Here is a 21,029-nt window from a genome sequence, read left to right as displayed (position 1 = left end):
ACCACAAGGAACTTCAGAAACTCTGAGTTACCCTGGGCTGAGCAATAAGCCACCTACGTTTCCCATCTGAAATGAGATCAGCTCCCCTCTGACACATGCCGCCATCCATCACAGTTCACCATGGTAGTCCTAGTTATTCCTTACCATTACAAATTAGCAACTCAAATGGTTAGGAAGTCAGAAAAGAAGAGGGAACAATTTAAAATCACCAGACTGTGAACACTGCACATTTGGTAGTTTTATTTCAGTGCATTTAGCAAATGAAGAATTCCCCCTGGTTTCTGGTATGATATGCTCTCCTATGGGATCGCCTCTCTCCCCAAACAGTCTGAGTCTATAAGCATGCTAATAATAAATGAGAAAGCTAAGTATTTGCACTTACAGAATCATAGCAGGCTCTGATACGCAGCTCAAAATTAAAAAAAAAGAAAGGCAGTCCCGAGAGTGCTTGGCTCAAATCACCTGAAGAAACTTCTGCAGCCTTGTACTGTGACTGTCACCACAGTCGCACCACATAGGGACTGTGAAGACCCACTGCCAGACTGACAGGCACTTGGTATTTTTACCGTGAGCAACCAGAGAGTTTACTACCACCTTTGAACCCTCCATCCAGACCCTCAGCGGAGTGTACCTTTAATCACAGAAGTTTCACTTCTTTAACTTTCAGTTTAAAAAATACAGTTTGTTACTGAACTGTTCAGATGAATTTGGAATTTATTAAGACTGTCCTCAGCTCCTGACTAAGAGCAGGCTCTGGGAAGAGCTTAATATTGACAAAGGTGTGTGAATAAAACAGAAGCTGAAAATAGCTAGACTGCTAAACCAGAAAGTTCCTGTACAGTTTGCAAAATCCCTCCATCATTACTTTTCCCTGTTGAAAAAGAGCACATTGTTGGTTGTGGTCTACTGAAACTGCCATCAACAGCACTACATGGGTATAGTTACCAGCTTCTGGAGGCAGGTGAAGATTGTGCTAAGTATGTGAAGACTGTTGTATGCAACTATGCAGCTACATCAACATCCTGCATATGAAAACACTCACTATTCTCTCCTCATACACTTTTCTGCGACTCAGAAATGGCAATACAGCAGTAGAACCCCTGAAGAGAAGTCTCATATTCTACTAGCAGTTACCAGGATCACAGAGACTTGCATGCAACTTCTTGAAATAAAAGTAGTTATAGGTACAAACACAAAGACAGTTTTCAGGAAACCTTAGGACAGTAAAATTTTTCAGCTCCCCCCCCCCCCCCCCAGTTACTATTAATAAGTCTTATTTTGTGCTAATTTAATTCTTATATACTTATACTTCTTCAGGCTAGAGATGTATAAAACGAATCCTAGAAGAAAAGGAGGAGAGTATAGCAAGGAACTGTTATTGCAAACTACCACTAGGGAAATAAAAAGATGTTCTTCTCTTATGTTACTGTCACTTACATATTGCCTGTTCTTTTTGACGGGCTAATGGTGTTCCGCTCCTTAGCCTCAGAGTCATCATTAATGCATGTTATCCTTACACCACCCTCTCAAAATTTATCAGATCCTTTCTCAACCTTCCGCAGTAAGCAAACTTTCTGCCAGCCAGGTCCACACCCAGGGGCATGGAGATTTCCTCTAGAACAAGGAAGGCTCTGTATCCGGAAGGCTGGTGTTTATAGGGTTGGATGCAGTGGTGCAGTGCTGTCACTGCCTCCTGTTTGCTTTGGCAAGAAAGATATGGGCAGAGGTCATCTCCATGCAGAGGATCCCTAGCTACCTGAATCTCCTGACTTGCTCAAGTACAGAATGGATGTGAGAGTCACTGAGGTTTCTTTCAGCCATTGCTCCAAAGCTGAAGAGAATGATTTCGTTCTTCCTGTCTAACTACTATGCTCCTCAGGCACAGGTGGAGCTTCAGTGGGATTTTTCCTGCTTGGGCTAGGCAGATCTTTCCACTGGATAATAATCTTGGACAGAAGATAGGTATCTGAGGACTCTGTGAACCACCAAAAGATACCTTTTTCCTAATTATAATTCTCAGAAATTAGTTTATTCAGAGCACCTTCACCTCCCCAGTCTGTATAGCAGCCTTGGAGAACCACTCACTTGTGCTTTCTTCGTGCTGACTCAGTATGCAGCAATCTGGATACACACGTCCATCGCAGCTGGCTAGAAACTGCAGTGGCTAAAACCACCTGCCCTTCTTGTGCACTGCCCCCAGGGATGCCCAAGCAAGGCCTGAACGGAGAAGGGGACACACTCTGCAGGGCCCTACAGATTTGTAGCCAAAGAGCTTTTTTTGAGCATGATACTGTAAGTATAATCAGAACTGCTAAAGAAACTGCTTTCCCTCTCATTCCTACCAGTAGCTGTGTTACTTGCTTTTAGCATGTAGCTGACTACATCTTTGCAAATCCTACATGTTAAAGTGCAAAATGGCCTAGAACAAATTTGAAGGGGGCAGCAGAGAGAGGAAAAGAAATCTCTCTGTGACCTGTCCTTTTCCTCCAGCATCCCACCTGCCTTCAAGCTGACCGGTTGCCTGATTCGTAGTAAAGAAGGTCAAACATATGGCATGAAGCCCCTGTAACTGTGTCCAGTTACCTGTTACAGAAAGATGATGAGTTTACATGCAACTGTAACCTGCGAGCCAACCTGTACTCTGCCAATAATTGTAAGAGGTCTATAGCTGAGTCTGTGCCTGAGATGTCAAGCAATTTGGAATGAATATTTTCCTTCATTTCAAAATAGCAAAGATCCAGCTCAACAGGGAGATCCTGTTTCATCTGGACTGAGATTATGAAGGTCTTTGAATCCCAGAGCCACCTACTTGTAGATAGATGGACAACAATAGGGCAACACAAGACTATCTACTGAAAAGATTGGTCTGGCCTGCAGGGAACCTTCCATGTTGTGCCATCTTCCCTGTGCTCGCAACAAGGCCAGAAGAGAAAGCACAGACACAAGACAGCTGATAGACTTTAGCAGAAGAGCTGACACTAAATCAATCGCTGGACTGGAAGTGTCCAAAACAAAAGCAGGTACAGTTCTAACTCTTCTCAGCCTCTGTGCTCAACAGGTTCACAGGCCTGCAGGTTCTGTTCCACCGGTAAGAGTTCCTGGATCTACACGTACTTTTCTCAAGTACAGTGAAGTAAGGGAACAAGGGAGTATATGACTGCTGAGGGGCAGGCAGGTGTACAATGGCGGAGGTGAGGAGAGCAGCTGCTACCTCGTATCACTGGGGACGTCATTTACTTGCAGTACAGCACCACTGTCTGCCTCCTATCCACACACTGGGAGCCGTCATCAAGCTCACATCTTCCATGGCCTTCGTTGCAGGAACGTCCTTCTTCTCTCAGACCTCTCAGACGTCCACTGAAAATCCAGCAGCTAAAAAGATCTCCTTTGCCTCTGGTCTGCTCTCTGACTTCTTAGACCCTTTCACTGGCTCCTCTCCTACACCACACACGCTCATGCCCTTGCCTTGATGGCTCAGAGCTCTGCCTTCATCCTACATGTCCCCTCACGTTACCTGCATCCCTCCCCACCTTCACTGCACAGATGGTGGGGGCTGGCTATTTATCCTTCCCTCCCACACCTGCCTTCATTTGCCCCCTCTAACCAGGTGTCCTCTGCGGCCCTAGTCCTCTGCTTTTCTTCAAATCTCTCCCCAGAATTGATACTTGCCTAAATAGTTTAAGATAAATTGAGAGGTAGACAAGTAGCGTTGGTTCAGGTTTATTTAACAAGAACAAAGGAAAAAGGGTTGGTGGTTTTCAAACGCACAAAGTGCACTTGACACCCTCATCCTACAACTTGCTCTTTGTACCTCTGAAAACCACAACACATACACACAGTATGATTTTATTTGGGCTATATTTCTTCCATTTCTTTGCTGTTGCTTGTCCTCCTAGACTGTCAACACCTCAGGTAAGGGCTCTTCCTCTAGATGAGGCACACAGCACATCATGGATATGGTTTACATAAATTAAACAAGAGGTAATGAGGTGGCAGTGGGCAAGCAATACCTGTGGGTCATTCTTTAGTATCTGTTTTAGTACCCCTACCTGTTTTGCAGTCTGGGTAATCAAATATCAAGTAAGGATTCTGCTACCTGGTGCTGACAACTGTAAGTTATGCTCAGCTTACACTGGTGCTCCATTTGTCTACAAATTCACTGCTCTACCAGAAGCCATCTCATCTTTCTGTAAAGTACTTTCATTACCAGCAGTCTGATAAGCACTAAAGAACAAAATTCAACTCCATATTCTTTTGTTTATGCTACAATTCCTTCTGTCACAGCTACTTTATCTAGATATGCAACCACCATACAGTAGAGACGTGTTCTGTGGATGCCCCTACCCAGCTATCATAAGCACAAACAGCAGTTCAGTGCTCTGAGTCACAGCATCAGCCCACTGCTCTGTCGGGCTGATGTCACTGCATCTACGCTTCTCCGCTTATCTGAGCGGTCTGCCTTTCTCTGACGATGACGACTAATGGGGGGAGAACTTCCAAGTCTTGAAGGGGAAGGGCAGATAGCCTTACTGCTTTGGATCTGCTCTCCATCAGTGCCCCTAATACAAAACAGCACTGCTGAAGCCCCAGTTTTATTATTTTAATAAACCAAGCATAGGCTGATGATGTTTAGCGGCACTGCTACTAAACGCTACTAATTGCTAATGTAGTAGCATTGCTAATCCCTAATCTTGTTTCTGAGTGGGAGAGAGTTGACTCAAGACCCCATCATCCTCCTTGCTCCTGCAATTAGCGCCTATCAAATACTGAACATCAAAACTTACGAGAGTTTGAAATGTCTTAATGCTATAATTTGGTCAATTTAAGGCCTTGGGAATAAGAGGTCAACATTACCAGTGAAAGCCAAGTGCACATAGAGGCTTCCCAGAAACCTTTAACTCTCAAATCTAATCTTAGCCCGTGAACTTCATGTGGATCTAACCCTAGACCTCTGTCTAGACAATAATTTAAAATACCTTTAGTGATAGATGCTCCTGTGATGTGGAAAACATTGCTTGCGGGCAATGTATTGGAGTTGATCCTTACCTTTGATACTTAACTGTCAGCTTGATCAACTACCTGCTGGTACTCTTCTCGCCAGCATCAGGAGGTACTGGATCATGCCCTGTAACACTGTCTCTTAGATTTGAGGATTTACTTTCGTTAATAAAACACTGAATGATGCTGTGTTAAATGAGTAGTGGCTAGCACCAATCCTTTCCACCTGCACCCTTGCTTAAAATTTAAGGAAAAGATTCTATGTCAAAACACTGATGGTGCTCCGTACAACATCTCTATTCCTGGTCTACTGTATCCTCCAACAAAACACATTACTAAACACAGACAATCTCTAAGAAAGAACTGTAAAGAACTGATGTGTTTTGGGGGGCAGGAGAAGGGGGGAGGTTTTTAACTGTGAAAATTCCCCGGGGGGGGGGGGGGGAGGGGGGAAGCAGCTTCACTGCTAAACAAACCCAAAATTATTTTATTTTTTGCAATGCTTATCGTAAATACTTTGCTGATTGAAAATTTGTACTCCTTAACCATAGAGGCATTACAGTTTTTAGATATATATTGTCTGAAGTAAAAGGATATACTACAGTTTGCATTTTGTATGTGGCAAATATGCTAACTAGCAGTATAGTACTTTTGCTTTTGTATAAGTAATACAACAGATGATCAAAACCTCTGCTGAATTATCTAGTTTAGTCCTCTCTAATCATCCTAATTTCCCTCATAAATACCATCTTGAACAAACATTGGTTTTTGTGTTTTCTACCTTAACTGAGAGGCTACTCCAGAATCTCACTACTTTAATATTTAATAGTAACATCTCTTTAATTTCTAATCAACATTTATTCATGGCTAGTTTACACCTATTTGTTCTTATGTCAACATTTTCTTTTAGTTTAAATGACTCTTCTTGCTCCCTGGAGTTTTTCTCCCTGTCCTCCCTGCTGCCAGCTACATCTCCTCCCCGGCTTTGTTTTGCTAGGTCTGATGAGTCAAATTCTTACTCTCTGCTCTTACAAGAGAGACCTTTATTTCTCTCGATGATGCTACTGGGCCTCCCCTGAACCTTTTCTAGTTTGAATTCTGGACCATGGTTGATCACATTTGTACACCGTATTCCTGAGAAGCCTAACTACTATTTAGTACAGTCTTGGTACAGTCTTGGTTTCTGGTTGTGTTTTTTTTTTATTCTCCTGTCTATACTAGAAATACCTTGACTAATATAACCCGCAATCACATTTGCTTCCCCCCCGCAGTGATCAGCTAATATAGTCACCCAGGTCTTTTCATTCTTGGTTGGCAGACTGGTGGAAAAACCAATAGGAGAAACATGTGTATCCTTTCTCTAAGAGTTTGACCTTCTATTTTCCACTGTGAATTTCTATTTCCATTATGAATTGTGCTGACAACAATTGCTGACTGTAGGTCAGCAGAAATTCCATAAGCACACTCTCCTTCTGGATGTCCAAGCCATTAATGAAGAAGTTAATGAGTAAACAAAGTTTAAAGAACTCCAGTAGGAAACTACCTCCAGCTTTTTTCACTACTAACCATTGCACCTTCTCGTTATCCAAGTCCTGCCCAGCGTACCACTCCGCTAGCACTCCCCATTCTCTCCAGTCTTACGAACAACTGCACATGAGGCATCACGTGTAATGCCACACTGAAGTCCAGATAGCATTTCCTTTGTCTAGAAAATCGTTTTTTTTCTCAAAGCAAACTATCAGCTCAGCCTGGCAGGACTGATCTCTGTTAAACCTATTTTGAATGTTATCCCCTTTTCTACCTAGCTGTATGTTCTTAAATACTCTGACTTTTCTCTTCTTGAACCTCTGCATACTCCCATGGCACTGACTCAGCTTTCCGCCCATGTCCCCCTCTCCCCCACCTTTCTCCAGGTCTCCATCCTGGCTCACTCAGTTCTGTGTTCCCTCCGCATTTTCCATTCTTTTTCCTTTGGTCCCATGCCTGGCCCATCCTCTTCCCTTGCCCTTCATGTGGCTCTATCTCTGTCCACACAGACCCCCTTACTCTCCTGCTCTTCCAGTAATACCTAACTTCCCTCTGTCATTTCCTGTCCCTTACCCTTCTGCTTACATTTCCTTGTTCCCACACGTCCTCCCTGCACTGACCGCGCTCCTTTGCTCACATCTCCCTCTCTGGTCTTCGAACAGGCCGGACCCCTGATGGCAGGCATGGTCGCACTGTGGCCCAGGGCACAGGACAAGGCCAGCAGCCAGCCCTGCTCAGAGGCCACCTGCTCCCCACAGCCCGCAGGGGTACTGGGAGCTCCTGGGAAGCCCACACCACCTCCCGCCTGCTCACGGCCCCTTTTGTGCACGTTTGAGGAGCCACCTCGTCGCTCTCTGGGCTGTGCGGCCACCTGGGCGCGTGGCTCACAGCGCCAGGAGGGCTGGCGCCCCCCCACTCCACCGTGCCTGCTGCCATGGAGCTCCCTCCCCTGCCTCCATCCCTATACCTCGCTCTGTTCTCTACCTCTCCTGTTTCTCGGATCACCTTCGGGTATCATCTGACTCTCACGTTGGCAGTGAAGGCGCAGCTGTTTTATTCACCTGCAGCACCTGCGCTTCACAGGCACTGCAGCCACCTGGGTATCGAGGGCAGCTCAGCAGGGATGGTGCTCCTGCCACACAGCAAAGCTACGGGTGGGAGCATTCGTCTCACTGAATCCCAGCCTGCCTTCGGCAGCCCTAGAGCTATGAAAACAGCAGCTCTTTTTGACTAAGCCAAAAATGCTAATAAGGCCTCAGTTCTGAGGGGTGGGGGTTAGCGCTCCGGTTCAGCTCGGCAGCCCAAACACGTGCCCTTTGCACCTCACAACAACAGGACGAGGCGGCCCCTCGGCTGGTAAGAGCAACGCACGTGTCCACACCTTGCGGTAGAAGCGTTTCAAAGCAATGATTAAGCAAACGAAGCATAACTAAGACTTCATTCTTACCCTTGCAGTGAAGTCCACAGCAGCACCCCGATTTAACAGCAATGTAGCTACATTGATATTTCCATAGTGAGCAGCTATGTGGAGCGGAGTGAACCCACTCTGGAAAAAGAACAAAACAAAACAAAACCAATAGATACTTTTTTTATATATATCTCTGTGGTACTCCAAAATTTGTATCACATCACTGTCAAAAGCTAGTAAGCAGAGTCTGCTGCAAGTCACCATTCCAATTCTATACTAATTTTTACTCACTGATACTTATTTACAGACTCTCTGAGAATCTAAATAAAATTACGCTGCTATGCAGGAGGGAAAAGAAATTAATGTAATTATTCTAGAAGATCAGAACTAGGATAAAACTTTCAATCATGCCAGAGAAACATCAGCAAAACATTTGAGTATTAAAAGCAATGATTTGTCTTTTATAAGAAATTACTTTCTAACTAGAAATATCTATTTTTTATCTATATTATGTCAGTCTTGCAACTTAAATCTCTTAGAGATTCTTTGCAGAAGTTCAGATACAAGTCACTTGATGATACTTGCTAACTGGATTTTATAAATTCAAAGTAGATGCAAATGAAAACAACATCAAAGACCATTTTAAGTGATTAATATGGATTTTTTTCAAGGGTTAGTACCATAAAGATCAGTCTCCCACTGTGGGCAATCACACCGGGTTATGTTCAGACACCACAAGTTGTCAGCCTAATTAAAAGATGCCTTACTGATAACATCACTTCAGCAACTTATTTTCATATTTAAGTAGTTTTATTTCCTTTTAAAATAATGCTAAAACATGCAGCAATTCCATCAGTCCTGCAAAGTACGATACCTTATGGGAACTAGATGCATTTCTAAATTGTTAGCAAGCCATGCTAGCTGCCACTGCCTTGCTTTGGGAGTTTTGCGGATTTAAAGTCACTCTCAGATCATTCTATTTGCTGACACCACCAACGTAAGTGTCATGCAGAAGCCTAAAAGATCAGTCCTGGATGCACACAACATGACAGGGTTGTCTGCAGCTCTTGACACATCTGATAAACATCCACAGCATAAGAATCCTTGAAAACTCCCTCTTACGTAATACAACACTTTTGTGATGGCAATTAGTTCCAAAAAATGCTTACTCTTACTTTTAACCCCTAGTTTCAGCTGCAGAAAGCCCTGGTATCTAAACTACAGTCTTCTCTAGCACATGCTACTTCATTTAGTCTAAAGCAGGTATCTATCCTATAAAAGGCAATGCAGAAAGGAGGAAGAAGAAATGATGCAGCAGCACTAAGTCATGGAGGAGTGATGATGCATATATATATTTATATATACCTCTGTTGTTCTATTCACCATCATCTAGGTTAACACATTTGGAAGCAAAGAGGGGGAAAAAATGAACGGTTAGTTCACCACCGGTGATATGGATGCAAAAAGCTTCATGTATGCTACGTGGCATGGCAGCTCTGGGGACAGCACAATCGCACAGAAAGGAAGCTCGACTGAATGGAAGCTGAATGATCGTGGCTTTTACACCTTAATTGTTACATGTTTATCAGAGTTCTTAAAGTAACGAGATCACAAACAAATGACTTTATTATACGATGTTTATAGCACACTACTGCAGTAGTGGCTTTCATTCCCAAGTGAATAATTTTAATAGTATCTTGGTTATTATTTTTCCATTTGCATGGTTTCTACAGGAGCAGTTAACCCTGATTTAAAAAAAAGGGGATATGGGAGAAAGAGGAAAAGGGAGAAACAAACAAAACTTTATTTTTAATCACACACTGTAGAAGAAATTGTATACAACTTTGCAGCAAAATACTTCACTGGATGTAACACGTGATCAGCACCTAACGCAGTATCGAACCTTATTTCTCTTTACAACTGACCTTTGACTCCACGTCAGCATTGTGGTCGTTCTGCAGGAGCAGAGCCGCCGCCTTCGTGTCGTCCTTGCGAGCAGCAATGTGAAGAGCAGGAAGACGGACTTTTCCCTTCGTATCATTTTCAAGCAACAGTGAAACCACCTGGTCGTGCCCTTGCTGCAAAGCTACTGCCAAAGGCGTGAAACCATCCTGCAACATACAATGGGGACTCTCAGCAGATACTCCAAGATGGCCGGAGTGGAAAGGGGAAGGAAGAGATCACAGCATCGGTGACACTGCTAGCTCCAATTCAAAGCGTAAAATGGTGCAAATTAAAAGTACCTTGCAATGACACTGATATTGGAGTAAAGTGTTGACGAACTAGGCCCCAAATGCTTAACACATCTATCTGACACTTCAGACTTAAACATAAAAGCGTAGAACACAAACAAAATGGAATGAGACTCAAAAAAAAGTGAAATTACTGATTAACATTTACATATATATGTACTTATATCATAAAGCATACAAGCATATAGAGATGTAAAAAGCTGAAATTATGTTACAATACAAATGGTAGTGATGTCTCCATAGCAAATTATTGTCCTTTCCCTCACAACTAGAGGTAATAATCTATGTTTTTTTGTGAGGAAAAACAAAAAGCACAAATTCACACTTCATCTCTGTCCTCTGATTTTTTTTATATGTGGATTGTAAACCTAATAATATTTGCAAAGGAATTGCAAATTCTCCCAATAAACCAATTGTTTTACTCTAAAGTGAACATTTCCGTTTATGAAAATTAACATCGAATAATTAATGGACAATCCTCTTATCTACCGAAATGATTTTAAGACTAGCAAAGCAGTAACCAAAGAAATGCAGAATAAGAGACCTGAAAAATAGAAGACAATGTTTAACAGATTTTAAAGTGGATTCAACACAGGAAAAGTACAGTCTAAGATGTTTTTATAAAATTATATTTTTTTATGTATTTTTATAAAACTAAAGAATGTAATAGCTGTCATCTAAATGCTAATACTTTCCAAACATTTAAATGTTATTCCAATCTAGGAAAATATTCAGCTTTGCCTAAGATAATACTCAAAAATCACTTAAAAATTGCAAATGCAAATTACTTTATTTGGGTTATTTATTTCACTATTACATTTGCTTTTGATCAGTATGTCAAAAGTTTATATTTCTATTTTCTGCACTTTAGCAGATAAACATTCTGCTGTTTTTACAATTTCCCCATGACAAAAGCTGTTATGTTTGTAAAAGTGTGAAATAAATGCGTAGCAATGAGAGCGGAGAAAGTAGATCCCTACTACTCTGTCAGAAGCGTAGAGTTAGAAGTGTTAACTTTCTAACTTTTGGAATTTAAAACAATGTTTTCAATACAGATTTTCTCTCTCTAGCTCCCCAAAACAAAGAGAGGAAGTCCCAACTTTAAAGTTGAAACAGGAGGAGCTGCAAAAATTGAGGGGAAAAAAAAATCACTCTGAAATTACTTGGGTCCTAACAAGATTTTTTTTTTTTCAAATGTGTATTTTTCCCTCATTCAGCCGCAGCCCGGGCCCTGGCCCCCGAGCTGGCACACTTGCAGAAGCGGCACGGCTCCGGGGCCACACGCCACTGCACAGCCCTCCACTTGGCCCAGGCAGCAGCAGTGGTGGGTCAAACCGCTGGGCAGCTTTCGAGTCCAGACATCTGCCCCTGCATCCCCACAAGAGGGCTCTGGCAATACGGTGCCTGCGGGAATGGAGGCTCTTCGCACGGCGAAACCCTGAGCGACAGGGCTCAGAGCTCGGGGGCTTGGACCCGGCGGGGCTGTCCTCCTTGCTCCGTTAATCAGTCAACAGCAGTGGCACAGGCAGCCGCAGCCCAAAGAAAGGTCGTTTCACTATCGACAACACCTTTCCTCGTCGGGCTTTCTCTGCTGCAAGAAATGCTGATGATAATAACTAAAAATTCCTAAAAACACCCATGCCCTGGGGATAAGAGAGCGGACAACGGAAGCTCAGCACAGCCCCAGCACAGCAGCTCCCGTACGGAGTGGGCACCGGGCCAGGGCCAGGGCCAGGGCGAGCAGGAGCGCGAGCCGGGATGGGAGCGCGTCTGCCGCGCGGGCTGCCCGAGCAGGCCAGTCCGCAAAGAGCAACTGCGGCGCGGATCGTTAGGCCACTAGCTCTATAGTTAGCAACTTCCCCTTAAAATGTAAAGCAAACAAACCCCACCCCAGAAAAATAACCAAAATAAAAATGATTTAAAGAAAACAGCTGGCTCTATTTTTTTCCCCCATTAAAACAGCTCTGTTAAAGGTTTTTATTATTAAATATTTAGCTACACGGCTATAGTATAGTAACGAAGGCTTTTACACTTACAGCAATGAAGATAAATTAGATTTATATTAAAACTCTGGCCAGGAGAAAATAAAAAAGCTCTTATAAACAACTATCACAAACAAGTAAGGCAATGACGGCTACGTTATTTTGTCGCCTGGTATCTTCACAGGAATTCTCCATGGATAAAATTAGATTGCACCTTATCATCAGGCTGAGTGGGAGAAAAGTTCAGTCTGAGCTGACATACCAAGCTTCAGGGAAAAACAATACAGAAGAAAAAGAACAAAGCACCCATGCACAACTTTAGATACATGTAGTCTCAGAAAATGATACAATGACCAACATACTTTCAAAAGTCATAATTGGATTGTAGGTCTCTGGGGGGTCCCATGACTTATTGTTTCCGAGTTTATATAAAGAAATAGAAATCAGCATTCTGAAAACCACAATTTTCAATTAATTTTACAGATTTAAAATATTTCATTTTGGTATTTCTCGACTTATTTGTGCATTTCCAGAAAGCAGTTTCTGATGCATACCTCTAGTTAAAACTAATTATTAGTGATTTTCAAAACATAATTTTGATCCATTTGTGCTTTTTTTTTTTTTACAGCACTGACTTCAGAAGAGACTAATAAAAATTCCATACACACATTATTATACAGTGATACTATAACATATAGTGATGAAATAAACTAATTTTGCATTTCATATTTTACAAGAAGTCAGACTTTCTGAAATATGCATTATTTCCTTCATGGATTCAGTTCAGATGCATCAGTCAGAATTTAATGAAAGGTTAGAGATTTTTTGCCAAATCTTGGAATAAAGATAACTGAAAAAATTAATCAGATTGAAAACTTTTCTCAATACAGTACATTTAAGAAAATTAACATCTGCTATTCTTATAATCTCTCCAAATGTTTTCCCTTTTCCTTTCAGGTTGCCTTATTTGGGTCAGAATTTCTTCCTGGTGGCAAGAAATAAAAGTGCTCTTCTAGAAGGACCACTGAACACCTTCGAGGATGGACCTTGCATCATTCTGTCCACTTGAAATTATCACTGCAAGACCAGATGGGATAGCTGGGTACTACAGCATGGGCATCAACATGGCAATAAATGCAGCTCAGAAAATGTTCCAAGCACTAAGCCCAGCCTGCGGTTTCCCTGGATATCCCAGAGCTGGCTCCAAAGTGGATAGACAGTTCCTCTTGCTTTATGGCTGTCCTCAGCATCGCTCTACCCAGTAGTTTTAATGAAACCATAGAGAGCTTTTATATCTTGCATGCAGCTCCCCTGCTGAAGCACTTAATCATAGCTGGGAGTCTTTCAGGTTAAGAATACATCTATTTTTAGAACTGCTTTTAGTTAAAGTTCTTTTTATTTTAGAGGTGGTAAGAGATAGTTAAAACTGCTGCAAACCAATAACTCAGGATTCATTAGCATGCTTTGCAGAGAGAATATTTTATTGGTCTGTAATTCTGTATTTAAAAGACTAGTTTGATAAAAGCTGTCAAGGATAACTGCTGAAGCACGTTTTACTTTGTTCACACAGTGTAAAATTTGAATTTTTACCTCTGTAGCAAGGCTTTGACTGGCACCATTGTCAAGAAGAAACTTAACAACTTCCAGGTGGTTTTCTTGGGCTGCCATATACAACGGAGTGAAACCATTCTGAAATAGGAAAACAAAAGTGTAAACACTCCACAAACATTTTATTTATTTATATATATATATATATATACACACATATATATATACACACACACATGTATATATGTACATATACATACACACACACATCCCAGAGATCTGGGGAAGTCAGGTGGATTAGGAGGAAACAAATAAACTGCCTGCTCATATGCCAGTTAATGGCAAGATCTCCACTGACTTAAGTGAAGACAGGTGAAGTGTTCAGGAACTGTAATATTATTAAAAAAAGACGTGACAGAATCTTTCAGATGATTAGGTACAATTCCCCCAGCCGAGTAAGAATTCAAATATAAACTCAGATTAAAAAATCAGTCTGAAAAAAACATTTGGTAGAGAGGAGTTATGATGTCTCGTACATTAGCTGTAGCAATGGACATGCATAATTGGACAGGCAAATATAACACAAGTCTCTAAGAAAAGCAAGGGCAACAGCTCTTCAGAATACTTTCCCAATGTTTTCTCTTCTCTCCATTATTTTAACAGCTTTGACTTCTCTCTCGCTCTTCCCTGCTACTTCTGCTTTTTGTCTCCTCAAAGAGCTGAAATGGCGCATGGCCTGCTTGAGGTCACCTCGCTGCCTCCTTACAGGTACCAGGAGATCTCAGGATCACCACTTCTCAGTGGTTTGAAACAGAGGTTTATCAGTGTTTCCGATCACATTAAAGCAATTCTCAAATTATGCGCAAGTGAGGGATTTCAGTCAATGCCATGCAAGTATTAGAGGCTGCAGAGCTTAACTCATTCTTTGGCAAGTGCACTCCTTTTACAGCCAATGCTTTTGTCTTTGCCTTAACTGTACACAGCTCACTGTCTTTCAGCGATTGAATCTCCTTTTGCTTTGGGTGTTAACATTAAGGGGATGCATTCTTCCCTATTGATCTATGCATTTTGGAAATTCACAGCACTGATGAAATCACTCAGAAATCGAAAAACAACAAAAGGAAGTCACAAAACCTGTCCTGGGTTCAAGATAACCCTACAGGGATTTATAAAACTTGCCGATTTGCACTTGGAAGTTGCGTGGTTGTCACACAGCATTGCATGTCCCTCAGTGCAACAGAATCAAACAGTGAACAAACAAACTTTATATTACAAAATAAAACATCCATATACTATTGATAGAATAGCTCAGTAATGCTGAAACAACCAAGGCAGCATCTGCAATGAGAACAACAGTCCCTTCTTCCTCTGTTAGGAGTGTGTTCATCCTTTTCGTACTCCAGCAATACCCTTTTTGTCAGACGTACCTCTGCTAGAGTTTGCCTGATCCCTTTCCTTATGGGACCAGCACGGGTAATGACTCTGTTAAACTTTTGAGGCAGGAGGTCACTGAGGCTTCGGTGGGCTCTGCTGGGGCCCTCTCTTTCCTGCCTCTCGCTGCCTTTTCGCAGTTTCCATGAAGCCAGGACTCGTCCCGGGAAGGGGCGGTCTGGGACAGCACTCCAGCCAGAGCCAGCTGCGGCAGGGGTAGCAACCTCCTCCAGTAACTGCTCCTGCCCAAGCCCCCAGATCTCATAACCCTGTTGCACCGCACCTACCCGTGGTTCCTTGGGGGTCCTGGGAGGATGAGGGGGAAAAGGCGTGTGTGGAGTGGGGCGAGGAAGGGGCTCCAGCCAGCCAGGGCTCTGGGGCTACCGGAGAAAGATCAGAGACACGCTGTGATCTAGTATCGCACAACAGCAGTCTGCAGCACACGTAAAACGAGCATGATGGACATGGTGGTACCGCCATAGCGCTGGTACCAAACACCAGTGGTGCTGTCTGGTATCCATCTACTTCCAGCCACAACACAGTCACAGATTATCGTTAGCACTAGGGCAAGGGGGTTCAGCTACCCCTCAGCGTTCCCATTCAGCCTAAAAGAGAATATAAGGTCTGTCTACATTTAAACCTGATACAGACTCCACCTCTGCCTACTGTTTAACGGAGGCTCAAACCATTCCTTATAGCCAGGCTCTTTGTTTATACTGAGACCAGAAGTCTGTGTTTGGGAGACAGCTTCTCCTGATTGCCTCCTTTTCCGCGATCTTAGGGACCTGCTTCCCCTGCGAACCTGCCTGAGACCACCAGATACATCCCACCTCCCCAACTTAACTTCTGAGAAAACAACACTCAGTTCAGCACTTACACTGCCTCTTAGCGCTTCCTATTCAAACACTGAAGATTTCCTGTCACACAGCCAAGGCAGCGAAAGGTTGAGTGTGTGTGACGTGAATAAAATGGAGCTGAAGAAACCCAGAGAGCGTATTTTAACATTGCTGGAGAAAGCACTTCTCCCTGACATCGAGGTTCTTTTGAGAGTGGAGGAAGCAGTCTGAAAGTCGTAAAGGCACCAAGCGATCAAAAACAAGACAGAAGCTTGGTATTACTCTGGACGCGATAAACAACCAAGTACAGCTCCTGGGCCGGCCCCACCATATCAACTCTGTGGTTCCAATGCAAAAAAGGAGACCCAAAGTTAGTATCCTGCATTCCATAAAGACCTCATCCAACTCTCAAAGAGTCAATGCAATTCTGAAGTAAACAAGCAGTCTAAAATATGAGATAAGGGATAGTTAAAAATAGCAGGTAAAACAAAAGAGATATTTAATCTAGCTTAAATAAAGTAGTAGTTCAGGAAGTGTTCCCATATGACGTGGATTTGGCCAAGTGAGTAACAGCACTGTCAGGGTTGCAAACATTGTCAGGGCAAACATTTCTGCAGGAGAGGAGGAGGAGGAGGGGGAGAAGAAGGAGGAGAGTTTGACCATATATTTGCAACAAAGAAAAGTCATTAACATTCTGGACTCTGCAGAGATGAAGGGAAATCACAGTCTAAGACCTATAGCAGTGAATTATGGCTGTTACACTAGCCATGGTAAAAACAGCTCAGACATCTGACTTTAACAGCAATGGGGTGGAGAGTCACATGGCACACATCGGACACTGGCCACGGAGGAGAACACAGGTGATCTGGGGTCAAGCATGCAGACTTCATGGACAGCAGAGAAACAGGAGGTCAGAAGGAAGAGCTGTTAGAAAGGAAATGAGGCGAATTCTGTGTCTGGTCCAAGAGGAACTTTACCACCACCGAGACACAGAGCAGCTGTGAAACCACATGTTTACGAGGCTTGCACAATCTGCAAGGTCTGTTGCTGTTCTGGTGTTTTGATAATTTGGTCTCCATTCAGAAAAGCATCGCTACAAGCATAAAGCAGGCGCTGAAGTACCACCAGAGCCAAAGTCTAGAGTTAGCAATGTGTTAATGCACTCTCCAGAACCAAGGCCTGACAGTTTAGCTAAAACTCTGCTTAACGAAAAACAAAGAGCCCAGAAAGTGCTTGCTGAGGTGCCTGATATGTCACATTACAGATTATTATTTTAGTGAACAGCAGAGTCTGACTTTTTCCCTATCATCTCATGGCATAATCAATACTTATTTACTAACTCAGCTGAAAACTAAGCTTCACTTTTTAAGTTTTAAACATTCACATTTAAAAAGCAAGCAGGAAACATTTCCTAATTAGTAGTTTCAGAAAATAATTAATAGGCAGAATTTCTCAGAACCAAGTATTATTAGAACCTGGAGGCAGAGCATAACGCTTTTTCCTATGTCAAATTTATTGTAGGGTATTCATCATCTTTACCCCCACACTTTGCTCTTTCTTCTCTCTCTAAAAGAAAAGAGGGGAGGAAAAAAAAAAAGAGAGATGGAAATCACCAAAGGACCACCAGCCTAATGAAAACATGTTGTCTTCCATGATAATAAACAGCCCCGAGAATAGGTGCAAAATTCAGACTCAGTAAAAAAAAATTTTTTTTTTTTTAAAGGACATGAATATTTGGTTAAAGAAGGCCTCATATTCCTAGAGCTGTTTTTTTCAGCAGGGTACAGCTGCTAGCTTCAAGGGAAGAGGAGAAAAAGCCAAACTCACAAAAAACAGGGTCAGCATCAAAATGAAAAACAAGCAGAAAAAAATCTTTGGGTGGTCTTTCCATGGACCTGCCAAATTCACAGAACATTATTCTAAGCTTTAGGAGGCTACGAGCAATGATCTGACCCACAGATGAAGCTGGTCTAGGGGCAGTCCAGTAACAGGGAGCTCTGAGGCCCGCAGGGGCCGTGCCAAGGGACCCAAGTCCCACGTGAGGTGTCTCACTCCCAGGTACCGGTAGGGAACAACCAATATACAAGTCTCTCAAGCAAAGACTTCAGAGACATTCAAGTGAGGGAAAAAAAGAAGACAAAAATCTTCTATTCTCATCAGTTAGCAAAATTAGGGTAACATGTGGCAAAACCTCAGGGTGTATGGACAATGCAGTTACATAAGGTGTTTACAACTGCAGATTATTTTTAGTTTCAGGGCTGAATCCACAATCTAAAACACAATCGGAAAAGATTCTTTTATAGCTATCTTGCCTTCTTCAACAGGAAAAATCATGAGAAATATTTCTGCGTTCTTTTACTTCCTAACAGTTGTACAAGATTTTACTTAAAGCTGCTTTTTTGTTGTTTCTGTGCTCTTTAAATTAAAACTCTATGATGCCTTAAGCCAAATATTGTGGTATCTAGCTAGTATAAGAGTAAGAGAGTGGAACTGACTAGCCTATTTTCTTTATCCAGGTGAAGGAAATATGAAATGAAACATTAACTATAAATCATAAATAACTAATATTATTGAAATAGATTCAATTAAATATTTTTCTCATATTATTTGAGAGATCATGAGAAAAACAGGTTTCTTTAAAATGTATATTTTTAATTTTCTCCTTTCAACAAGTATTGTCTATCATACCCACCTTTTGACAGCACAAAAGAATGGCAATACTGGGCCAGATGAGAAGACCATCTACTAACCTAAACCCCAATAAACGAGGGGAGAGTAGAGGAACAAGGCAGACAAGCAGGGATACTTCCCACGGCACATCTGCACAGCTGCCAGCAATCCGTGCCTTATTGATTTTTTCAGACAGTTTTTCTCTGCTTCATTTTGCTTCTTTGCATTTAACAGCAACACTGTTTTCCCTTCTATTTCAAATTTTCTGTAATTGGCCTAAATGTTCATTCAAAGGTCTTGACCAAACTTAAAAGCTCTGCACATTCCTGTAGTACCTCCTTATACAAGGAGAGCGGAAGAAATCCATTTGGCCTGAAACACTGAATCACTTTGAAACAGGATCTCTTTCCTTTGAACAAGTTCTCTCCAACTCTCCTGCTTTATCATCATCTCTTCTGACTATGTAACAATTAGCAGTTAGTAGGACACTGCAGGGAAGATCTAAGGCTGAACGGTAAATGCTTTGCTGTGCTCCCTATTACACAACCACTTTACTATCCTACAGTCAGCCCTGATTGTGGCACTGCTTTCTTATTCTCCAGGTATCTGTGTGGCTCCCGTACAACCTAAAATATAAATGTTATTTCTGTGTTATTTCCGTGCTCTTTCCTTCGATGAATGAGGTGGGCAACTCCCTGACCACCTGGCAAGGACCAGGGGGGAGGGAGGGGAAAGGGAGAAGAGCTGGAAAGATTTAAAGTTTTGATTTTGACTTACAAGGGGGGGGGAAATGAACTCAGCACTAGACCCACTAAAATGCCTGGATCATTAATAAAATGGTGGCTGTGTGTTTAAACTTTGTCCTTGCACCTGTCCTCCATTCCCTACATGTGTGGAACGGCCAAAGAGGAATGGGTTTTGACTTTAGCAGGATCACATTCATCTTACTGATTCTACCCAACCCTACTTTCCAGAGCCAGCATTAATGAGATGAGATCTACCACATGCACTTATTAACAATATAGTTTACAAAGGGAGAAAGATTGTAGTATGTCAGTAATACTTTTGATAGTCCCAAAGTGAGAAATACTACTTTACCTGAGACTGTGCATTGACATTGGCCCGATTTGTAACCAACACTTTGACTACTTCTGCTTGCCCAGCGAGGGATGCTATGTGCAATGCTGTGTTTCCTTTCTGAAATGAGAGATGGTGACATTTGAAAAGAGTACAAAACTTGAACCTGAATACCTGACAACACTGTCAAGAGCATGGTGCACTTTAAAGCATAGTATTTCTTGGGATGAAATACTCTTAGTGAATACTTCCAGTAGGTAGTTATTCTGGAAGACATGGACAGAAACCAAGACAGGGATCTACAATTTGTTGAGTAAATCTCATCACTAGTAACCTGTGGCATTTACTATAATCTAAAAGGTTGCTAGTAAACAATTCCCGAGACCACAACAACAGTGGAGAACATGCAGTTACTGCTGCAGCGATGTCTGCAATCAGTTGGCCGACACCTTGCGCTCACGGGATGGGTGTGAGCAAGAGAGCAGTTAGACAGTCCCGGCTGACCTTTGTCGCTGCGTCCACATTGGCACCTCGCTGTATCAGTTCTGAGACAACTTCTACGTGCCCTTCTTTGGAAGCAAGATGGAGAGCGTTCAACCCATTCTGATTAAAAAAAAAGAAGGAAACAAAAAAAAAAGAAATGTAATGGAAAAGATTGGCATAGGTTTTCCAGTGTAGCTAACAACGTATCAGGAGATAAATGGTTACATCCCAGTGAGAGGACTTCTTTCAAAAAATATTCTTATGCGAACTTCAGAACAACTAAATTGTACCGAAAAGTACGAATCAAATCAGGATATAGTAGCTTTGGCATATTAAGCTCTATGTGCTTATCCTATGCCCTGATGTAATATAAATGGAATAAAAGATAATATTGAACAGCACAATGTTCTGCAAGTAGAATTGGAATGATGTCTTGGTAAGGGATAAAATACAAGTTTTAATTGGATAAGATATGTAAACAAGGCTCATCAAAATATGAACTTGTTATTGCTGACATGCAGTGCAAATACACAGACAGATTTGAGAAAGAGAAAGAGAGAGAAGCGTTTACACAGCAAATTTGATCAAAATATTCTTTAACCTGATTGCAAATGTTGATGTCCACTCCGCTTTTTAAGTAGTCAAGAGCCTTTTCCAAGTTGCCAGCTCGAGCAGCTCTTAAGTAACTTGCATTTGTGTCAGACTAGAAGAAAAAAAGAAAAATCCCATCAGAAATTAAAGCACAGTATAGAAACATATTCCCTTGGCAAAGAAGTTACTAATGATACAACATATTGTACGTATGTGCAACTAGACA

At 42.1% G+C, this 21,029-nt stretch overlaps 1 protein-coding gene across 1 annotated transcript in view; it reads right to left on the bottom strand.

The window, feature by feature from the left end:
- ANK3 (ankyrin 3) overlaps window positions 1-21,029 on the bottom strand; it is a 354,620-nt gene that overhangs the window by 126,909 nt on the left and 206,682 nt on the right. The window contains exons 3-8 of the mRNA XM_064513712.1: window positions 20,814-20,915; window positions 20,234-20,332; window positions 19,751-19,849; window positions 13,758-13,856; window positions 9,859-10,044; window positions 7,973-8,071 (exon numbers count right to left, since the gene is read on the bottom strand). Coding sequence (XP_064369782.1) covers window positions 7,973-8,071; window positions 9,859-10,044; window positions 13,758-13,856; window positions 19,751-19,849; window positions 20,234-20,332; window positions 20,814-20,915 — 684 coding nt within the window. The remainder of the gene's footprint in view (window positions 1-7,972; window positions 8,072-9,858; window positions 10,045-13,757; window positions 13,857-19,750; window positions 19,850-20,233; window positions 20,333-20,813; window positions 20,916-21,029) is intronic.

The sequence above is a fragment of the Dromaius novaehollandiae genome, chromosome 6 (genome assembly GCF_036370855.1).
Source record: "Dromaius novaehollandiae isolate bDroNov1 chromosome 6, bDroNov1.hap1, whole genome shotgun sequence".
NCBI lineage: Eukaryota > Metazoa > Chordata > Aves > Casuariiformes > Dromaiidae > Dromaius > Dromaius novaehollandiae.
The sequence above is the reverse complement of the archived record's forward strand: the minus strand, read 5'-3'. Positions and strand labels throughout refer to the sequence as shown.